The 20,627-nt window shown below is 34.9% G+C and overlaps 1 protein-coding gene across 1 annotated transcript; it reads right to left on the bottom strand.

Annotated features, from left to right (window-relative positions):
• Positions 1-9,045: 9,045 nt before the first annotated feature.
• Positions 9,046-18,269, bottom strand: LOC139119645 (galactosylceramide sulfotransferase-like). Its single transcript, XM_070683477.1, has 3 exons — positions 18,106-18,269; positions 11,262-11,379; positions 9,046-10,588 (listed from the first exon to the last, which is right to left on the bottom strand). Exons 1-3 carry the CDS (start codon positions 18,125-18,127, stop codon positions 9,610-9,612), a joined length of 1,119 nt encoding a protein of 372 aa, XP_070539578.1. The 5' UTR covers positions 18,128-18,269; the 3' UTR covers positions 9,046-9,609.
• Positions 18,270-20,627: the final 2,358 nt, after the last annotated feature.

Raw genomic sequence — 20,627 nt, 5'->3', positions numbered from 1 at the left:
TACATAATAAACTTTACAGTAATAAGACTAGTGCCATGTTATCGCATACTTTCCTGAAACTAGGTTTCCTTTCCGAAGCACAGAATAGAATGCATTGAGAACACTATCAGAAAATGGCGAGGTAATAAAGGAAGTAGCAGTTCTAGACATGCCCCCAGACACTAATGATAAGATAATAAGGAAGCGTCAAAATAGCTCGTCAACGTGATACCACACAGAGTTTACAACAGACGACTCGGAACAAACAACAGAGAAACATGCAACCATATAACAGAAACATATGATACAAACCATGCTGACGAGAACATACATCTATATTTCAATCTCGTAAACAAAATACAAACACGACCTTGAACACAGTACCGGCAGAACAAAATTAGACATCCTAGCATCCCAAGTGACAGATCAAAGAGGGACAACATAGGAATACAGACAATCTATCAATTATTCCACACAATTTATCCGCTGAAGATGAATTTGAGGCGACTGGTGAAGAAAGTATGGCAAAGTTTCGAAAAATAACCTTAAGAAAGGGTCGTAGTGATACAGTCTTTCCACTCTGGAGTAGAGACTGCATTGTCAATCTGTGTTTCGCCGTGTATCAGTGCACAAAACAGCGAAACGTAAAATACGCTTTCAAAACACACAAAACACGCTAAACGCAAACAACTAAGATATGAACAATCTGTGGAGTTGCTTTCCTTTATTACATAGATAAATATTAAAGAGCCAATTACACTGGATGAGACCGTGAGGATTTATTCAGACATAGTCTTCAAAGAATAATTTATGTTATCATATTAATTATTTTTCTGCCATATTAGCGCTTTCAGTGCTGTAATTTTTCCCACCAAAATTTAAATGCGATATTTTTTCCAATTTTTATGAATTTTTCTATTCTTTTTTGGTAATTTTGGACTAAATGCCATCACATTTTATTCATTACATCAAAATTAAAGCCAAAATCTGAAAGATAGTAAATATGGTATATTTATGTAGGTGACAAAAATTGTTTTCTTACTTTGTTATAAAAAATACAAGAATTCTTGGAGTGATTTTACATCACAAGTCTAGTGGTAATAAAGTTTTTAAAACATTCTAATTTATCTATTGACACTGAGTATAAATGTTCTTGAGCTGACCAATCTTATGTAGTGGCGATCATTTAATCTTTTCACAAAAAATATTTCACTGCACTTAGAATGCCATGATTTTTCATGTTACCATTTAGAGAATGCAAGCAGATTTTGGTGCCTCACTATGAGTTGAGTTGGACTTTGACAAAGTGCCATTGTGTCTTTTTTATAATGAAATTAGTCGCTTTCACACACCTATCCCCACCCACAGTATCGCAATATAGATTCAACCAACCTACGGAAGTCTTGTGGTGTAAGGCTTTAATTTTGTCAAAACCTATAATGTTTCCTATTCAGATTACATTTAATGGAATATGTTGTTATGTCCAGCCAGGGAGGGACATCTTGAATGGAGTAAAAATATCAATCCCATTTAACCTATCTCTGTTTCTAAAACAGTGATCGTCCCTCTCTCTCTCTCTCTCTCTCTCTCTCTCTCTCTCTCTCTATATATATATATATATATATATATATATATATATATATATATATATATATATATATATATATATATATATATATATATATATATATATATATATATATATATATATATATATAGTCAAAAGTAGTTAAACAGATTAAATTCACTCGGATGGAAATAAATACAGCAATGATGTAAAGTAACGTCATGCAAGTGCAAGCAATAGATCATTATGGGTTCTCTATGATTGTGTCATATGAATGATGAAGATATGACATCAGCAGGATTAGTTTATAACAATTAATATACAGCAAAGAAATAACATCATCAAAATCTCCTAGGTGTTCATCAGTTATTTACCAAGGCGACTGTTTCGGGGATTTGAAAACAATACAGTCAACTGCCTTGGCTCCCCAAGCAGTACTGATCAGGTACCACCACACCTTAAGTTATTCTGAGTCTTATGTTATATATAATGATATATATATATATATATATATATATATATATATATATATATATATATATATATAATATATATATATATATATATATATATATATAGATAGATAGATATATAGATATATAGATATATATTATCAAAGATAGAATGCCCACGTCCCATGTCCCAGTTTGACGATGTACACAAATTTTCTCCTTTTGATACTCCATCTAGTCACTTTGTATTGGAAACTTGTAATTGAGAAAAGATAACAGGCCATAAATGTTTCATTATAGCAATAAAGACTTTGTTATAACATCTTATGAACACAAAAGACATAATATAAACTTTTTTATACGATTTAATGCTCAACTGTTTTGATTTATATGTCAAATAATTTTGCATTTATACCATTTCCGTCAACTAAACTACTATAATATCTTTGTAGTGACATTGTCACACAAGTAAAAGTTTTCAGAATTAAAAACTCTTTTCCTCAAATTTATTGTACTCCAATATTCAAACATTAACAAACATGTACCCGACCATATGTGCCAACTCATGAAGATTCGTAGTACTGAAAATAGGTCTACATTTTCACTAAATATTGATGCATAGAATGAATGAGAAGAACAGAAATTTCATAAACTAATGATGATTTTCAATAAACTATTCGATTCTCGATACCTTAGATAAGATTTTGCCACTTGAGTGAGAGATCAAAGTCTGCAGGTAAAACACAAGACTACAGAAGCAAAACTAAAGTAAAGGTTTAGCGTATACAGGAATATGGTACCAGAAATGCCTAAAAAGATAAAAAAATATCACTTTAGGATGTTTTACGAACAAAGAAAACTTTTTGCCACAACAGCAATTGCATTTGTGTTAGAAGTTTTATTAGATCACTATCCCTATCTCTTGCTGTCGTACCCACAATGTATATCACTGTCGTGTAGTTTGCCCCCTCCCAGCACAAGACAAAGTCTATTTGTTTACTCAAGGGGGGCATTCAAATCCCTGAAACTGAGCAGATCTGTGTATATTATGAAATAGAATTGGTGTAAATATGCAAATGTCAGCAGCAGCGAGTAATTGGTATTCGATTTCCATATTTATCAATGTGAGCAAATGAAATAGTTGCGCAAATATATCTCCAGACATCCCTAGAAAGATAATTTCAGTGAAGTTCCAATTTTAATCGACACAGGGTGGACAGTTTCAGAAAAGCCTATTTTGAAGAAAGATTCTTCCAGTGTGAAGGCTCTTCCTGTTGATAGCTTAAATATAGTGGCATAATACAAGCATAGCTAAGGTTTTTGTGAGTAAGTTGACAGCAAAATTCAGATATGATAACATAGTATAGTATTGTCATATTAAAGACAATATACATCATTCCATAATTGGTATATTTCAAATGCTGGCACTTTTATTTGTATCGATATTAAAACAGAAAAAGTGAGTGAACGAGACAATTTTCCTGTAAAACAAATTTATTAAAACAATAACTGATACAAGAGTGCCTAATGACTGATACATCTGCGCTTTTTCGCAGAAAATACACTTATTTGTGTGACTTTAAGCATCCTTGATTAAGGGCATCCCCAAGACGCTACAAATTTGAGATCATGTGAAGTTTAAAATTTAAATGATATATTGGACAGACAGTTTCAGAAAAGCATATTTTTGAAGAAAATTGGACAAAAACTACGTAAAATTCTGACAACAAATTTGAATTTGCATAGTTTATGCTAATTTTATTAAACTTACTAAGGGAATCCCTATGAAGTCACATATTGAATTCAAAGCTGTAAGACTGGTAAGAAAACTGTTTTGACGAAATATAAAAAACGTTGTCCCAGAAATTTACATATGCAAATGTCATTTTCCATTGAAACTAATAAATCAAATCAGATTACTATTGCGCTCATATTTTCACATGGAAACAGTTTTGGAAAAAAAATTGAGGAAACAATACAAAAATATTTTTTTTAATTTAAATAAACAAATTTTATGATGATTTTACACAAAATCAATAAGCGTATCCCTGTGAAGCTGCATATTGAATTCAAAAGCAGCAAGACCTGTGGTAAAGATATAGCAATGTTTTAATCAAAAATGAGAAAATTAGCCCCAACAATTTGCGAATTACTTCATTGTTTTAACGAAATTGAATAACGTTGATTTATCTGCTATTTGACACATGTATTCATACAAGAAGTTTTGAAAATATTCAACCCAAAACGCAAAAAAAACAAATTTGTGAAATTGCATATTAAATCGTAATGTGAATAAACCTAAATTAGTTTTTCCCTAGGAATATGTATACCTTATATCAAAGCTGTCTGTCCAGTTGTTTGGAAAATGATAAATTTTCACCAAAAAAGGCGAAAATAGCTTTGAAATACAGCATTTTGCATTCATGACAGTGCAGTTGTTACAAATCTGATTAAAACATCCGTAGGGATCTGCATACCAATCATAAACGTATTATTGCTGGGTAGTTTTCAAGAATCGGGTAATTATTTTAGTGATTATTCTAGACTCTTCTATTGAAACGGTCATCAAACGAGAAATTAACAAAAAATGTTAGACTCTGCATTTAAATGTTAGACTCTGCAATGCCTCCAAAGAAATATTTCCTATGACACAGAAACTGAACGATTTGTCCCATTATCAGAATTCATTTCAATTTTTTCTTTATTCTATTTTCTCAAGTAATTATTACAGGGTCATGTTAGAAAGTGTACAATCTAAAACATGTACAGTAGTACAAGTTTGTATTTAAGGTACATAATACAGATAAAAATTCCGCATCTCATTCAAGATCCGAGGTAAAAGTTCTCTCCTGGGATCTTCGAGTGCATAAAAAATTCACTACGGGATTAAAAAGGCATGTAACACAAGAATACACTTAGCAAAGTGTTGTTTTACGTAAATAGACACTAAAGTCAGAAAAGAGCACTATTTGAAAAGCAAAGACGCATTTGCTGTTCCACCTGTTTATACCAAAATACACTGCATTCGAATTCTGAACGACTAGTAATAGTGTTAGAAATAGGAACACACTTAAGCTACAGGTCATAGGAAAACATGTACAGCTCAACTGTATTATACTTGTCCAAAAAAGACAAAGATACGTTACATTCTCTACAATCTAAAGGTGTCAGTTTAGCATTGAATGTAAAAGTAATACAAGTTTAGTGAAATGATGGTGGGAATGACCTACCTTGCACTTATAGAAATATATGGAACAACTGTATTTGAACATTAAATTTATACGATCAAATTTCATGACATAAATGTTTGATGCTAAGTTAAGTTACCATACCTTTAATAACAAAAATGAAGCAAACTGTGTATTTCTTTCGCTTCTACACCAGGTTTCCCATGAAGTCATTCAACTAAATTAAAGTTGATAAAATTCTGAAATAACAGTTAAAGAAAAGTTTAAAAAACATTTTAAACTTGATCTGATCTTGGATCGCACACTTGTTGCTGCCATAACATGTAAAAACTACCTCAATCATTTGATGCTCCCTTATATAGGCTACGCGTTATTCGGTGGATATGTCAGCCTTGAAGTCAAGATTGTCGGTCTGTTTAGGGAACATCTGAGAATACAGAGATGTATTTGTAGATAGTTGCAATCAGGGGCCATGTGAAAGTCTCCTGTTGTGACATCCTTACAACACTGAGTATTTCAATGAAATCAAATGTTTTTTTAAACTTCAAACAATTTTTGCAAATCAAGTGACACTAATTTTGATCTAATATACTGTTCCGCACAACCTCATAAACAAAGACGTTTGCTGATCATATTTATTCTTGAAACTATACATGAAAGTTTACACTTAAGTTCAAGTTAAGTGTGTTTAATTTATCCATCAAACAGAGGATAGAGGTACATTTGACATCATGAATAACACAACATTATTCACTCTCATCAGATAATTGTGTAATATTGTCCTCGATTGAGTTATCCCTATAGATATATTGAACTTCTCTAAAAAAGTAAAATTTTGTAAAATTAATATTTAGCTCAAGACCAGAAATTAATTTCCCATAGGCTACCACAGTAACATTGAGCTAACATTTTGTTTTGTAGAATTCAGCGGGTCAAATCCTGTTGACAGGTGTTATATCAATGTCGGTTTGAGTATTGATTGAATTTTCGTATGGGCAAATCCACTGAAATTCTGAGTCAGTGATGAAATTACCGCCCTCAGTTGCGTTTCTGCTGAAATTCATGCTTATTGCGACAATGTTCATGGGCCTTATATTTTGCCATATTGTTCATTTGCATATCAGTCATTCCACCAACTTTGCTCAAACAAACTGATAGACTATGCATGGACATCTTCAGTAAGTACTGAAGTCAAAGAGTGCAGAATTTTGATTATTTAAAATTTTTATAATTAAATTTCCCTTACTTGTGTATTACTCATCTAATTAATTTGACAATCAATCTTAAATGTACATTAAACAGATTAAGTTTCCCTGGCAAATGAATACGTGTTCTCCATCTCCGGGGAAAAAATGTCTTGTAAATTGTCTGAACAAAAGTTTATTACTGATACCAAAGTATGCACAAATACTTGTGAGCCGTGGGGGGATTTGAAAATTCTGGGGGTAGTACAGGGGACGTGAAGGTTTTACTCTGCGTATAAAGGGAAGCTGAAAATATTTTAGTTCCCTACTTTTTTACATTTTAGATTCCATATTTTGGTAGCTAATTCAATGAAAAATGAATATAAAAATATCATGAATGCCATAGAATTTTCATGAGAAAAACACAAGAAAACCTTTTTAACGAGAAAAAGACTGTGACTTTTGATGATGTTTCGAGTACTTCTATGCAATGTATCGAATAAAGTTTCTTGCTCTCTCCCTACAGCATGTTGAAACATATATTAAGTTTGTCACAAAAGCCTGTACATATAAACACTGTTGCTGATAAATGAATTAGAGTCAAGACTAAAAGTAATTTGTCAATGATACAAATGCACACTGCAGTAAAAATACACAGGTTTTGTTCTCAAGCTGAATACCGGGCAGTTCAATATCCTGTAGGGAGAAGAACAGGAACGCAGCTGTATAAAAACCGAACAAAATATTGTAAAAATTATCAATGTTAAGTAATATATCTACTGCCCTACTACTGCCTACGGGCAGTGTCACTGTCACTACACACTGGCCCGGGTAGTTCAATATGCTATAGGGAGAAGAACAGGAACGCAGTTGTATAAACTGAACAAAATATTGTGAAAATTATCAAAGTTAATATATCTACTGCCCTACTACTGCCTACGGGCAGTGTCACTGTCACTGCACACCGGCAGTGACAGTGATAGTGACAGAGATGGCTCTGATAATGGAATTGAAGAAGAGTCAAGGTCATCTGACGATCATGACAATGTAACAAGAGACTGGAGTTAATACAAAAGAAAAAATACTGAAATTGTATCAAAGTTTTGTTTGTTATATTTCCAATTGTTCAAGAAAAAATATGGAGTCACCATCCTTGATTTTCTACAAACGTACGGTGAAAAGTCACAGCAGTTTTTCATGGACATTATGTAACTCAATATAAATCTTATTCATTTAAAGTTCATGCCGTGATGAAATACATATAATGTGTATAATATGTGTAATGACACAAATTAAAACTGTAAAGAGTAAAGAATCTTAATTTAAATGAACAAATGTGTGAATGAAGGGAAGTATGTATAACTTTGCCATTATTACACCTAAAATTTCAGAGATTTTAAGTTTAATTTGATGGAATATTTTGATTTGGCGAAATTTGTAAAACTAGCATCTAGGTCATGTCTTGTTTCTGGGGGTAGGTCACTGTGCTCAGTTTTTCCCCGTTCGGCAAAATGTAGCCAGGAATTCAATATTTGCATAATCTCTCACGATCATCATTTTTTGTGCTCTTCAGCGCGTATTGACCTAGCCAGATTTTGATTAACTCAAATCGGTTTAGACTGATGAATCCAAAAAAGTCCACTAATACCCTTAAAAATGAACCAGTTTAAGAAATTGCCTTAGCTCTACAAACTACTGGTAGCATTTTAAAAACCTCTTCAGTGCATCATAAGGGTATCAGTAGTGTCGAGCATCTACAGGACTGCGCGTATATCACTAATAAAAATTCGGCTATATGATTGTTAGAGGGATTTGAAAAATTTAGATCATATTGATGGGTGATTTGAATTTTTAAGCGTATGGGGGAGGGGGTCTGAAAAAAATAACATTTCTAGCGACCGTCCCCACCAGTGTTAGCGATTCGTGATAATTGTATTGAAATAGTGTTCCATTTTAAGATACATTTATAGGACAACTGACAAAAGTTAATCCTAAAAGTTGCGTAAAGGAGGATAGAGCAGACCTAATTTCATCTGAAACATACAAGACTTCGCCCAAAGACATTGTCTGATCCACATTGTGGTGTTGTAAAACCATATTAGGAAATATTTTACAAATTGGAAGTACTAGTTTCATAATCATCGAAAATAATCTGAATCAAGCCAATCTTCTATATGGAAAACCATTTCAAGGTAAACTGCACAGCTGCCATGAAGAAAAGTTCAACATCACCATTATAATAATGACTGATGATGGCAGACTTGAATTCACATGAATGGTTTATTATCATCTAATAGTGGAGGTATTAATGGGCACTTCTGAACAAACACATTTCGTGCTTTGCATTATCCCTGTAGACTGGTAACAGTCCCTAACAAATGTAACAGCTAGAATCAGTTGACCCAGATAAATCTGTGACTGACATGGATATTTACTTTCTGAAGTAGACATTAAGGGCGATGCTTGTGAAGCAGAAGTTCTAAAATCTTAAAAATGATCAGTAATTTCATTTTACAAATGATCAGTAAAGCTTTTGCCAAAAAGACCCAAATTTATCCGGCTATGATAGTTGTAAAAATTATCTATTTGGCTTCTTATTTGACACTGGAGGCGCTGTTCTCTGTCAGTACAGTCAGGTGCACTGGGTGCAAGTATACACACACACTCGAATATGACACTTGCATTAGTACCTTTAATGCACATGTATTGTGTATAATCGAACGCATTGGTGTTGAGAATTAAGTGCTTCCCAAAGTATTCTATCATATTCATATATATCGAGGCAACCAAACTTCGAACAATAAAGTTGATAAAATAGATGAATGTTTTCAATGAAGAAGGACTGTGGGCCATAATTTCTTGGTAAACTGCACGTCAGAAAAAAAATCAACTATCTGTATTGTCAAAAATATAATACATTTCTCATTATACGATGCCTTTCTGCAATATTGATTTTTAAGACACATGCACACTAACTAGACATTAGAAAAGGTAGATGTGGCACAGAGAATTCAGTCTCTGATGTTTTATTGTTGTGAATAGTAACCTAGATGAAACATGAAGATGTTTGTTTGTTTGTTTTGAATAAAGCAATAAATAAAACATACAATCTTAATGAGAGTTAGAATGGCCGCGGCTCGCACATTCTGCCCTAATTACAAATACATTCAAGTATAAATTAATAAAGTTATACTTGGATGTATTTGTATTTCTTTCTGATAGCGATCGATCACTTTATTTCAACACATCCACTTCAGTTGTTTTTTGTACAATAACTGTTTAAAATCACGAACGTCTGAGTGCAATTTGAAACAGAAGTCATTCTTTTGATTTCGTTCGCATCTCGCCCTAGCAGCATCCTGCATCGACCGAAATTTCGATAGATCGGCTTTAAAGTCACCGTCATAGTTGTCAACTCTTCGCCAGAAAGTCTTGTTGAAATAATCGTAGAGGCGTATATCTGCATGTGACAATTGCGTTATTATATCTCGCATTTCATCGGTCGTCGGGGGCTGATACTCCGCGTGCACTTTGCAAGGGTGGTAGATTATGTCCTCAAAGTCCCAACACATTGCCTTTTTGAGTAAAACAAGGGACTCGTCAAAATATTCCATAATCATTACAAGATCGAGCTCTCTGTTAAGTCTGTGTAACGCTTCAAGTGAAGATGTCTCGTTAGCGTGAATATCAAGATCAAAGCGGTGGCAGAAGGAATTTGTTTCCCCTTTGAGTTTCATATTCACCATGACGTTCTCCTTCATTTCATTCAGGTACAGCGCAAACGGATCTGGCGACATACTGAGGTTCATATTTCTCATTTTAAAGTAAAACCAAGATTTAAGGTGCGTGTATGGTGACCGGACAATTGTGAAATACTTAGCATTCGGAACGACTCGCTCAAGTGCAAGGCGGTCATATATTTTAACGTGCGAACAAATATAATCGTATCCTGGAAAATCGCTACAGTTATAGTACAAGATCCCGAGATGATGGTTCTCTTTATCTACTTTTATTACAAAGCCTTCGGATTGGATCGCAGCTACTAGCTCATTCTTCATACCAAAGCGGTGTAACAACGTGGACACTGTACTTCCGCCTGTCTTCTCTGGTTTTATGAAAACAAATCTGTTCAACGGCCTGCAGGATTGAGGTACTGTAGGTGTTGGGTCGTCAGCAGTGAATACGTTGGAAGTTGGACTATTGAACTTCACGTAACCCCTGTGGACCATAATTTACAGAAAATGAAACGTTGAAATAAACTGACTATCCTCGTGAAATTAAGAATGAACCAATGAACACAAATATACCGATTAAAACCAATATAAATACAGTCTCAAGCAGGCTGATGTTTCGATTTGTGCCCGTGACAGAGGGACCGTGATTTGTGTGATTTATGATCAGTAAGTAACACTTGCCATAGGATGATCTATGCAATCAAGTAAAATATTTAACGTTACTGCTTCGTACGTTACAAAGGACGAAAACAGAAAAGTTTGAATATAATACAGTGCAATGATTTGCAAAAATATATGAAAATGGACTAATAAATACAACTACTTAAAAGTAAATCTACAAGAGGTAAAGTTGATTAGTAAATTCTATGATCTTTTTCAAATGGCAACGGTCGCTATGGATAGATTTATGTGCATACTTTGGAGGTAAAGTATTCCCGACAGAAAAATAATATGGCCTCCTCTTTCCTTGTTTTAGTATGCACAAGACTAGGGGCAATGTGAGGTGTGTCTCGGAAGACTTATTGGTTGACTGAATATCTTTGTCATTTATGTAATCATTTCCAACAGCCGATGTGCTACACAATAAAATAGACACTAAGAAACGCCATTCACAACAACTGTTCGTCAGCAGGAAGCTTGCCATGAAATTGACTCACCTGAAGTTGTCATACATCTGCTTAGTCCTTGTGGGATTGTTAACGTACAGACTTGATAACGTTAGCAGCAAACAAATGATGAAAACGGAAAATCGATGTCTCTCAATGGTGCGAAGAACTGCAGTGGATTCAAAAATATTCAAAAGAAGAATTATGTTTCTAGTTTGGTCGAAGTATATTTCGTGACCAAATTCATGGTTTTACCGAGAAGATAGAAGTGCCGTGAGTACGAGTGCGTCAACACAAGTCTTCATCGATGCAATAATTTTTAATACTAAATTGCCTAATCCGATTCTAAGTTGACAGTTGAAGAATTTGATTCCGAGAAATCTTCACAACAAGATTACATATGCTACGAAAAAGTGGACATAAACCGACTTGGATCACCCACTGTGATCCAAGGTTTGAGCGAAATTGTTTCATGCTTGCCAGAGCAATGACTTAAGGCGTGAAACAGTATGTGCCTCGGAAGTGAAAGACTTAAGTTTTCTCGCAAACTTTCCTCAATGAAACTTTCAACGAATTTCTTAACAAAGGATAAAACTCAGGGGTCACTGTGCAAACTTTGGTACTAGAAAAAACAAAATACGCAATATTTACCGATATTTGAAATTCAAAATGGCCAATCTCAGTGTTAACTCTTTTAGGTAAAATAAAATTTGCGATTTTCGAAAGAGTAGGGCCTACGAGGGTGAAAACTTTTCTTACTCCAAGAGCTTTAAAATGAGCCCCCACAAGCGGTAGATCAGAAATGAATTGGAAAAGCTTGAGATTCTGAATATCAGTCCCTGATGCGCATTGCATTTTAACGACCTCGTGAAACAATCGTTTTGTGTAATTTCAATACCATACTTTATTTGTACGACTTTTGGATCAAATTGGTTCGTTCTATGACTGCAGGTTACTGGCTTCACTCTACAACCCGAAAAGCACGAACTATACCGATATCATGATCTTGTTGGTTGCTGGCGTGAAAAAAGACATGCACACACCCCTCAATAACGGGAATGCGGCATATCTGTGATCAATTGTACCATTACTATTTAAAATTCAAAGTCACTATACATACAGATAAAACCCAGATTATTATTTCAAATAGAGGTGGGGTCTCATAGGGTGTGACACCAGGGCCAACCTATCTTTAGATTAGTATCGTCCGTTCCTGGACAGGTCGTTGTTCAAAGCCAAAAAAGGTTGAAGTAAAAAAAAAGATGGGCCTTGCATGGTCTGAATGGATGCCTATATAAATTTAGTCCGTTACCAGCTATAACTGCAGAGTACTCATTCTACGCTATGGTGCTGAAATCTAGGGCTATCACTTAGTTGATAAGTTGAAATGTTACGATAAGATGCTGCTCAATATACTTCAACTATTTAACGATGAATCAATGACTGCTATGAGTTAGGTAGACCGACTTTGCAAGTATGCATACATACATAGTAAAATCACCAGCATTGAAGAAAACATCTACAATGTGACGTTATGAATTTCCAAACAGTAAGGTTAATGCGAAATGTTATGGACTAGAGTGGTTAAACGCTTACTGCAAAATTACCGGTTTGGTGAAGTCTTGGAACAACAGATAGGCCTCTAGGTAATCAAACAAACAGATATCAGACAACGGTAAGTGGTTAATGACGTAAAATGGGTGATGAATTACATATTCTGACAAAAACATATTCGAGATTTAAAATAGCTTTCATAAGAGTCAATGATTTTACAGATAATCTTTTTTCAGACAGGTCTTAACTTGTTTTAGTGTTATCATTATTTCGTTATTACGATGTATTATCTATGTATAATGGACGCCAAAGCCGGCCTGATGCATATGTGACACATAACAGCGATTTTATCGAGCGTTGCTACGCAAAAGTGAAGCGCAACCCTGATGCAATACTTACTCGGTCAATATTTAATAATCACAATGTGCACGGCGAGAAAAAAGGCATTGCATCAATGGTATTGATAGCATACCTAACTTTTATCCCTAATCTATCCAGTGCAAAACGGGTAGCCGTTAACCCGCACCTTTTCAAACCATCCACAACGTACTAGAATCACGTGCACAGAAAAGGATAATTTTTTCTCCTTGTCTGTGCTGGAACTCGCCCAATACCAACTCACCCGAATTCAATTTGTTGGGCCAGGCAACGATAGATTTTTTTCTTCAAACGTACACAGACCTGCACTGTGCACTGAAATTAGTTAGCGATATCTTTTCCGAAACTGTGAAAATATAGCTGAAGAAATAGCCATGTCTCAGTCAGTGAGGCCCAGGCAAACCTAGGCGTTCATACAGACAGACTATTTCAGACTATTTCAAACGAAGGCGATGTTAAGGAAAGGCGACGACTTTTTTTTAAAAGTTGAATAAAACGCTCAAAACTCTGTGTTAGTTAGTCAATCGAAATAACTTTTATTCAAAATAGATAAAATCATAGACGGTGATCTCGATTCTCCCATCAATTCATCGATATTTATAAACTAAATCGACAACGGAGGGTGTATAAAATTTACAACACAAGGTACGCGGTACTGAGGGAGCCTTCAGTAATGACAGGGGAGTCGGGTCACTTTTTAGAAAACTGTCCAAGGGGGAGGGGCACTTTTATAAACCTATCTTGGGCGGAGGGTCACTTTTAGCAGAAGATGATTTTACGGGGCCTGCCATACCTTTGAATGTCCATTTGATATTTCCGGAATAGGAAATCGCCGATGAAATACATTGATTCTTTTAAAATACATACACATTATCGACAAGCTTCACAAGCAAAGAATATGCATTGGTGTCCTTAATGAAACACCTTGAACAGTTAAAACTGATAACAGACAAGAGACAAAACTATATGGGACCGATGGCAAATTATTCATTGTCTCCTCATAGACTACCATGTATAGAGAATCAACATTTTGGTGAAATTCCAAAATCCAGTTTCTTGTACACACATTCATTTGTAACCACCTTAGTCTAATCAAGTACATTAATATCAATAATCAAGCATACATAAATACACAGATTTACCAGTTGTTGTATTGGAAAAAAAATTATTCATAGTTTCCTCATAGACTACAATGTATAGTGAATCAACATTTTGGTGAAATTCCTAAAATCCAATTTCTTGCACACACATCTATTTGTAACCACCCAAGTGTAATCAAGTACATTAATATCAATAAGCAAGCATACATAAATACATAGATTTACTGACTTTTGTATTGGAAAAATATTCATAGCTTCCTCATAGACTACCATGTATAGTGAATTCAAACAATAAATATTCATAGTTTCCTCATCAACTACGATGTATAGTAAATCAACATTTTCAATGAAATCCAAAATCCAATTTCTTGTACACACATGCACGTTTTACTTCCCAGTTCAAGCAAAGTACATTTACACATATTATCAAACATATATAAATGTACAGATTTAGCTTGTTTAGTGGAGGGAATGGTCAAAAGTTTGCCTGATAGACTTCCATGTTTTATGATTTGATATTTTAGGGTGAAGCATTAATCAACCACATCTTGCCTCCTAGTTGCGCGAAATAAAGTGAACCTCCCGCAAATGCATGACAGTGCAAAAATGCTTGCGTGATAAATTGCCATCCCTCCTCCAAAAATGCCAGCCCTCCCCCCTGTAATTTGTGTCTGTAACTTACGATTAAACATATTGTTATGTAAATTAGCTAATTTTGTTTCTGAGTTATTCCTCGGGAGGATACTGCAGTGTTTTTGGGGAGGGTCAAGTTTTAGAATGCCGGACAAGGGGGAGGGTCACATTTTAGAAACAAGGATAGGGGGAGGGTCACATTTTAAAGTACAGGTGCGCACAGAATTCCCCCGGCCCACCCCCTTGAAATTACTGAAGGCTCCCTCACGCGAACATCTTAGACAACGGGAGAGTTGGTATTGGGCGAGATGGTTCTGCAGCGGGTTGGAAAAGGTGCGAGTTATTTGTCATTCGTGCAAAACGTTCATCAAAAACTTCAGGAAAATAGTAAATAAATGAAATTTTCTGCAGCAATTCAACAAAGACGTGGTGATACACATAGGCAAAAGCAATGCAACTTTATTTGTAGAAAGTCGGTGTTTTATTGGGTAATTACTGTCATCGGTCGTGCAAAATTAATTTGTGAGACAACCGCAGTGTTTTGATAAACAAACTGCGAGATGATCTGCTAAACTTCATGCACATAGCGGTACTACTGTCGGCTACTCACTTGGCCAAATACCATAATTTATAGCGGTTTCCCTATGCATACAGGGACTTCGTTATTCCTAGTTTTATTGCACCAGGTAATAAATAATGCAATGTGGATATAGTTGGTCGTACCAGTCAGTTTATCCAAGAATCATACTTGTACTTAGACGTCGGCCCATATACCGAACTTATCATCTTACAAAGGAATTTGTGACCGGGTTAGGAAAACTAAAATAAGTACAGCGTCGTAACTAGTTCACTGTGATGTACATTTTGTTCTAGTACGAATAAAACATTTCAAAGATACATGTATTTACATCGTCTTCTCGTATATTCTTTAACTGGTTTGCATAATATATAACTTGTTTTAAAACGCGTGCATAGAAATGTTACTTTCTTGGGATTATCTTATGATTTGTGTCCGAAACATACGCGGGACAGGATTATGGCCTTCTTAGTCACTGTGAGTGTGAATATATATTATATAAGAATCGTGACCATTGGTACATGCACCTTTAGTATTGTGTATTTTCAGTGGTGTAGTCGGATTTTTGTGGCTCATTCATGGCTACACTCGAGATGATTCACTACATAGACATTAAATCTCGTCAACAAAAACTTGTCGTATAGCGGCACCCACGTTTAACGCGTACGCAATGCTGTGAGCAGTTCCAGTTAAGCTTACAGTGGAAATCTGCTTCATATTTAGCTCACGTGTGTAAACACGTGGGCTAATGTCATAGCGATGTATGTCTGTCTGTCTGTGTGTGTGTGTGTGTGTGTGTGTCTGTGTGTCTGTGTGTCTGTGTGTCTGTCTGTCTGTTTACACGATAACTCAAAAACGCCTGAACGGATTCAAGTCAGATTAGGTAGACAGGTACCATATGCTACTTGCAAGAACTGATTAGATTTGGGTTAGTGTGGCTTGCATATTAATGAAGTTATGCAATATCGTTTTTTTCCGTACAATGGTTTCCCTGTGGAGACGGTAATGACAGTGTAGGCATATATCAAAAAATATTGCACAAAATTTCATAAAACTTTTCACAGATGACGATCTCAGAACATTATGATGATACTGTGAGTGTTATGTCAATTACTTTCTCATTTGCATATTTAATGAACTTTTGTTATTAGTGAGATAACTCTGAAATTCCTGCACCAAACTTGATGATACTTGCAACAAATATTGATCTGATATATATCTAATTATACTTAGAAGCGTTTGGCAGTGTCATTTAAATAAATAGGTCATTTGCATATTTTATGAAGTTTTGTAATTAGTCATATAACTGATATAACTCCGATATAACTGCACCCAATGTGATGAAATCTGCTGCAGATACTAATCCGACTGACATCTAAGTGTAGTGTAAAGCATTTAGTAGTGTGAAATTAATTGAGGGTTCATTTGCATATTTAATGAATTTTGCAATTAGATATATAACTCTGAAATTACGGCACCCAAGTCTTTGAAATTGGGTTCAGATATTGTTTTGATAAATATCTAATTGTACTGAGAAGCATTTGGCAGTGTCAAATTAACAAATAGCTCAGTTGCATATTTTATGAAGTTTTGCAATTAGTTATATAACTCCAAAATAACTGCACCAAATGTGATGAAAGCTGCTGCAGATACTGATGCGACTGATATCTAATTGTGGTGTAGAGCATTTACTTGTGTGAAGTTAATTAAGGGTTTATTTGCATATTTAATGAACTTTGTAATTAGTGATACTACTCCAAAATTACAGCGTTAAATTTGATGAAACTTGCTACAGATGTTGATCTGATAAATATCTAATTGTACTGAGAAACATTGAACAGTGTCAAGTTAATAATAGCTCATTTGCATATTTCATTAAGTTTTATGATTAGTCATATAACTCCGAAATAACTGCATCAAATGTGATGAAAACTGCTGCATATACTGCATTTAGTAGTATAAAGTAAATTAAGGGTTCATTTGCATATTTAATAAACTTTGTAATTAGGTATATGACTCTGAAATTACGGCACTAAATTTTTTGAAACATGCTACAGATAATGATTTGATAAATATTTTATTGTGTTATGAATCATTGAACAGTGTCAAGTTAATTTAGGGATTATTTGCATATTTAATGAACTTTGTAATTAGTGACATTACTCTAAAATTACAGCATTAAATTAAATAAAACGTGCTACAAATGTTGATCTGATGGATATCTAATTGTCCCATGAAGCATTGAGCAGTGTCAAGTTAATTAATAGCTGATTGTAATTCTTGTATTTGACTAGCAATCTGTATTCTTTACTTCTGTTACAGTTTTTTCCATTTTGGCTGGAGGCCTCAAGTACTTAAATACCTTAATTGAACAACATTAGCATTGTGATAACATTTACATCAAATTTGTCTTTCGGAACCAGCATACTACAATTAGTGTTGTGCAACACGAGTTAAATTTGCTTCTGCCAAGAGCTGTACTCCCAAAAATGAGAAATGTGTAATTGGAAACTAGAGTTTGGCATTAGATATCAAAATGTTGTTCATAAATAATGAAGTTTTGTCCCACCAAAGTAAGGTTTGTTACACACACGAACTTCTCTACCCAACAAACCTATCAGAAAGCTGTTATAAAGACAAAGTCATGTCTCACCTGTCGACAACGTAGTTTTCATCGTTGTTCTGGCGTTCCTTGATTTGGCTACACGTCTGATACCGATATAAAGTTTGGGTGAAAATGATAATCATAACCACCGGAAATAGTCGTCCAATTTCGAACACCAGAGTGTATCCCCTGTGCAACATCTTGCGAAAAATCTGATTAATAAGCCAATTTATCATTGGATTAAGGCACTGTGAATAGATGCCAGTAATACTTCTTGAGTTTGCAATATGATACCTCGACTGGCAGTAAAATATTCCTTTATATTGTCATGTGACTTTCTGTTAAACAAATTGGATATCCACGACTATGCATGCAAACTGTATTGTTAGTGATTGGCTCTTTCTCATAGTGATACCCATGGTGATGTGATAGAATTAAATGTATAAAACCCCGGGCAAATAAGCTTACATACTGCCGCGGTTTAGCTACGAAGGTTTTTATTCAATATTTGATAAGACTTTGCTTATGACGATGCGTATAGGTATGTGTGTGTACGACAAAAGTATTTACGGTTGTTTTCTTTTTAGGAGATGTGGTGGCCCTGAAAAGGGCCGTTAGGTTTGAGTCGAAGACACCAAGTACACCCATCTGTCGTACTGTTGTTACACAGGGCCACAGTCCCTCCACAACAAAGGCAATGTCGACATTCTTCTGCACTCTGGTCTCTCGGTCTATAGATATCAGTGAAGAGTTGGTCGTTTGTATGCGGCATACAATCTACCTCCCCTTCCCCTCGATGTCCATGCGATTCTTCTCCTATCCAAAATGAGTTGTAATGCCATGTATGGCAGCCTTTTGCTCGGCATTCAGAGAGAGAGAGAGAGAGAGAGAGAGAGAGAGAGAGAGAGAGAGAGAGAGAGAGAGAGAGAGAGAAGAGAGAGAGAGAGAGAGAGAGAGAGAGAGAGAGAGAGAGAGAGATATTATCTGCTCATGTCTGTTCGTGAACTGTACTGATGTGAAAACTCTCCCTCTCACGAGGTGCGTTCACTAAATATGCAAAATAGATGAGTGTCAATGACGTGTACCTTTGCTTATCGACGAATTGGGCTAGAGTTTCGGTGACAAAACCTCCTGACCCTTCAAAATATTTCATTTATATTAACCCATATTGTTGACAAAATCCAAATATTATCAACATGCAGAAAAAAAATTAATGGCACTTGTTTCAGTATGATATGTATTTGGCAACCATTGAAAAAAAATTCTAAATATTATCTGCAGCTTCCACTTTATCAATTTCAGTGTATGTTTCGTATTTATTGAATCATAAATATACTATGTATTAAATTGTTGAAGGTTATCCATGCATACCAATTACGAGATGGTAGAAATGATCTATGATACACACGTGTGACCACTACCCTTGTTTGTATTGTTGTTATATCTCAAGTGTTGATCATTTGTATCTCAGCGTTTTATTACCGAGTCATTTTACGTCAGCAACATATTTTTTCTTGCGTTCCGTTGACAATTTTATAACTTGTTCCGCCGCCACCAACACCAACATATAATTGCCCAAAAAACATGAATACTAACAAACGTGGCCTTATCAGGTACCATAATTAATTTCATGTAGATGTTCCATTCGATGGTCTTATGCCAGGGAAGAAGAGGTTACTTCCGCCGTACGATACGAAAGCTCAGTAATGAAGAATGTCGACGTTTCGTTGTTGCTTTTACGGTTTGCGGGACAATATTAGAATGTTAGCATTTGTCTTGAAATGGTTTCTGACTATCGATTGTGTCAGCTTTCCAATCATTGCAAAAGATCCAAGTTTATTCCACTGAAAGTACGGTACTCAACGTGAAAATAAATCTTTTTCTACCGTTCTCAAAGGGCTTGAAGAGAAATTACAGGTGAGTCACAATTCTTGCGCACAAGCATTTTTCAAGGGTTTAGAAATTTCATGCATGCATTTTGAGAAGGGTCGCCATTTTTTGCACAACTATTAGAGGGATAAGTATGGCTGATATAGTGCTTCGGCCTAAAATATCAAATCATAATACAGGGGAATCTATTGGGCAAACTTTTAACATTTTCCCATAAAACAATCTATATCTGCACATTTACATATGTTTAACGATTCATGTAAATGTATTTTGCTTGCAGTGGCGGGTAAAAAGTGTGTGTGTACAAAAATTTGATATATGGATTTATTGATAATGTTGATTCACTATACATGGAAGTCTATGAGAAAACTATGTAATACTTTTTCAATACAGAACCAACAATTGCATTTATAAATGTTGGATAATTAACATAATTGTACTTGTTTAGAACAGGATGGTTACAAGTGCATATTATGTGTACATGAAATTTGATTTTGGAAGTTCACTGAAAATGTTGATCCACTATACATTGGAGTCGATGACAAAACTCTGAACATTTTTTTCAATGCCAAACTTGTTATACTTGTGCATATATAGACATTGGATAATTGACATAATTGTACTTGATGGAACAGGATGGTTACAAGTGCAAAGTGTTCAAAATATTTGATTTTGGAATT

This window comes from Ptychodera flava, chromosome 20, assembly GCF_041260155.1.
Source record: "Ptychodera flava strain L36383 chromosome 20, AS_Pfla_20210202, whole genome shotgun sequence".
Classification (NCBI taxonomy): Eukaryota; Metazoa; Hemichordata; class Enteropneusta; family Ptychoderidae; genus Ptychodera; species Ptychodera flava.
This window is presented reverse-complemented; position numbering and strand designations above follow the sequence as displayed.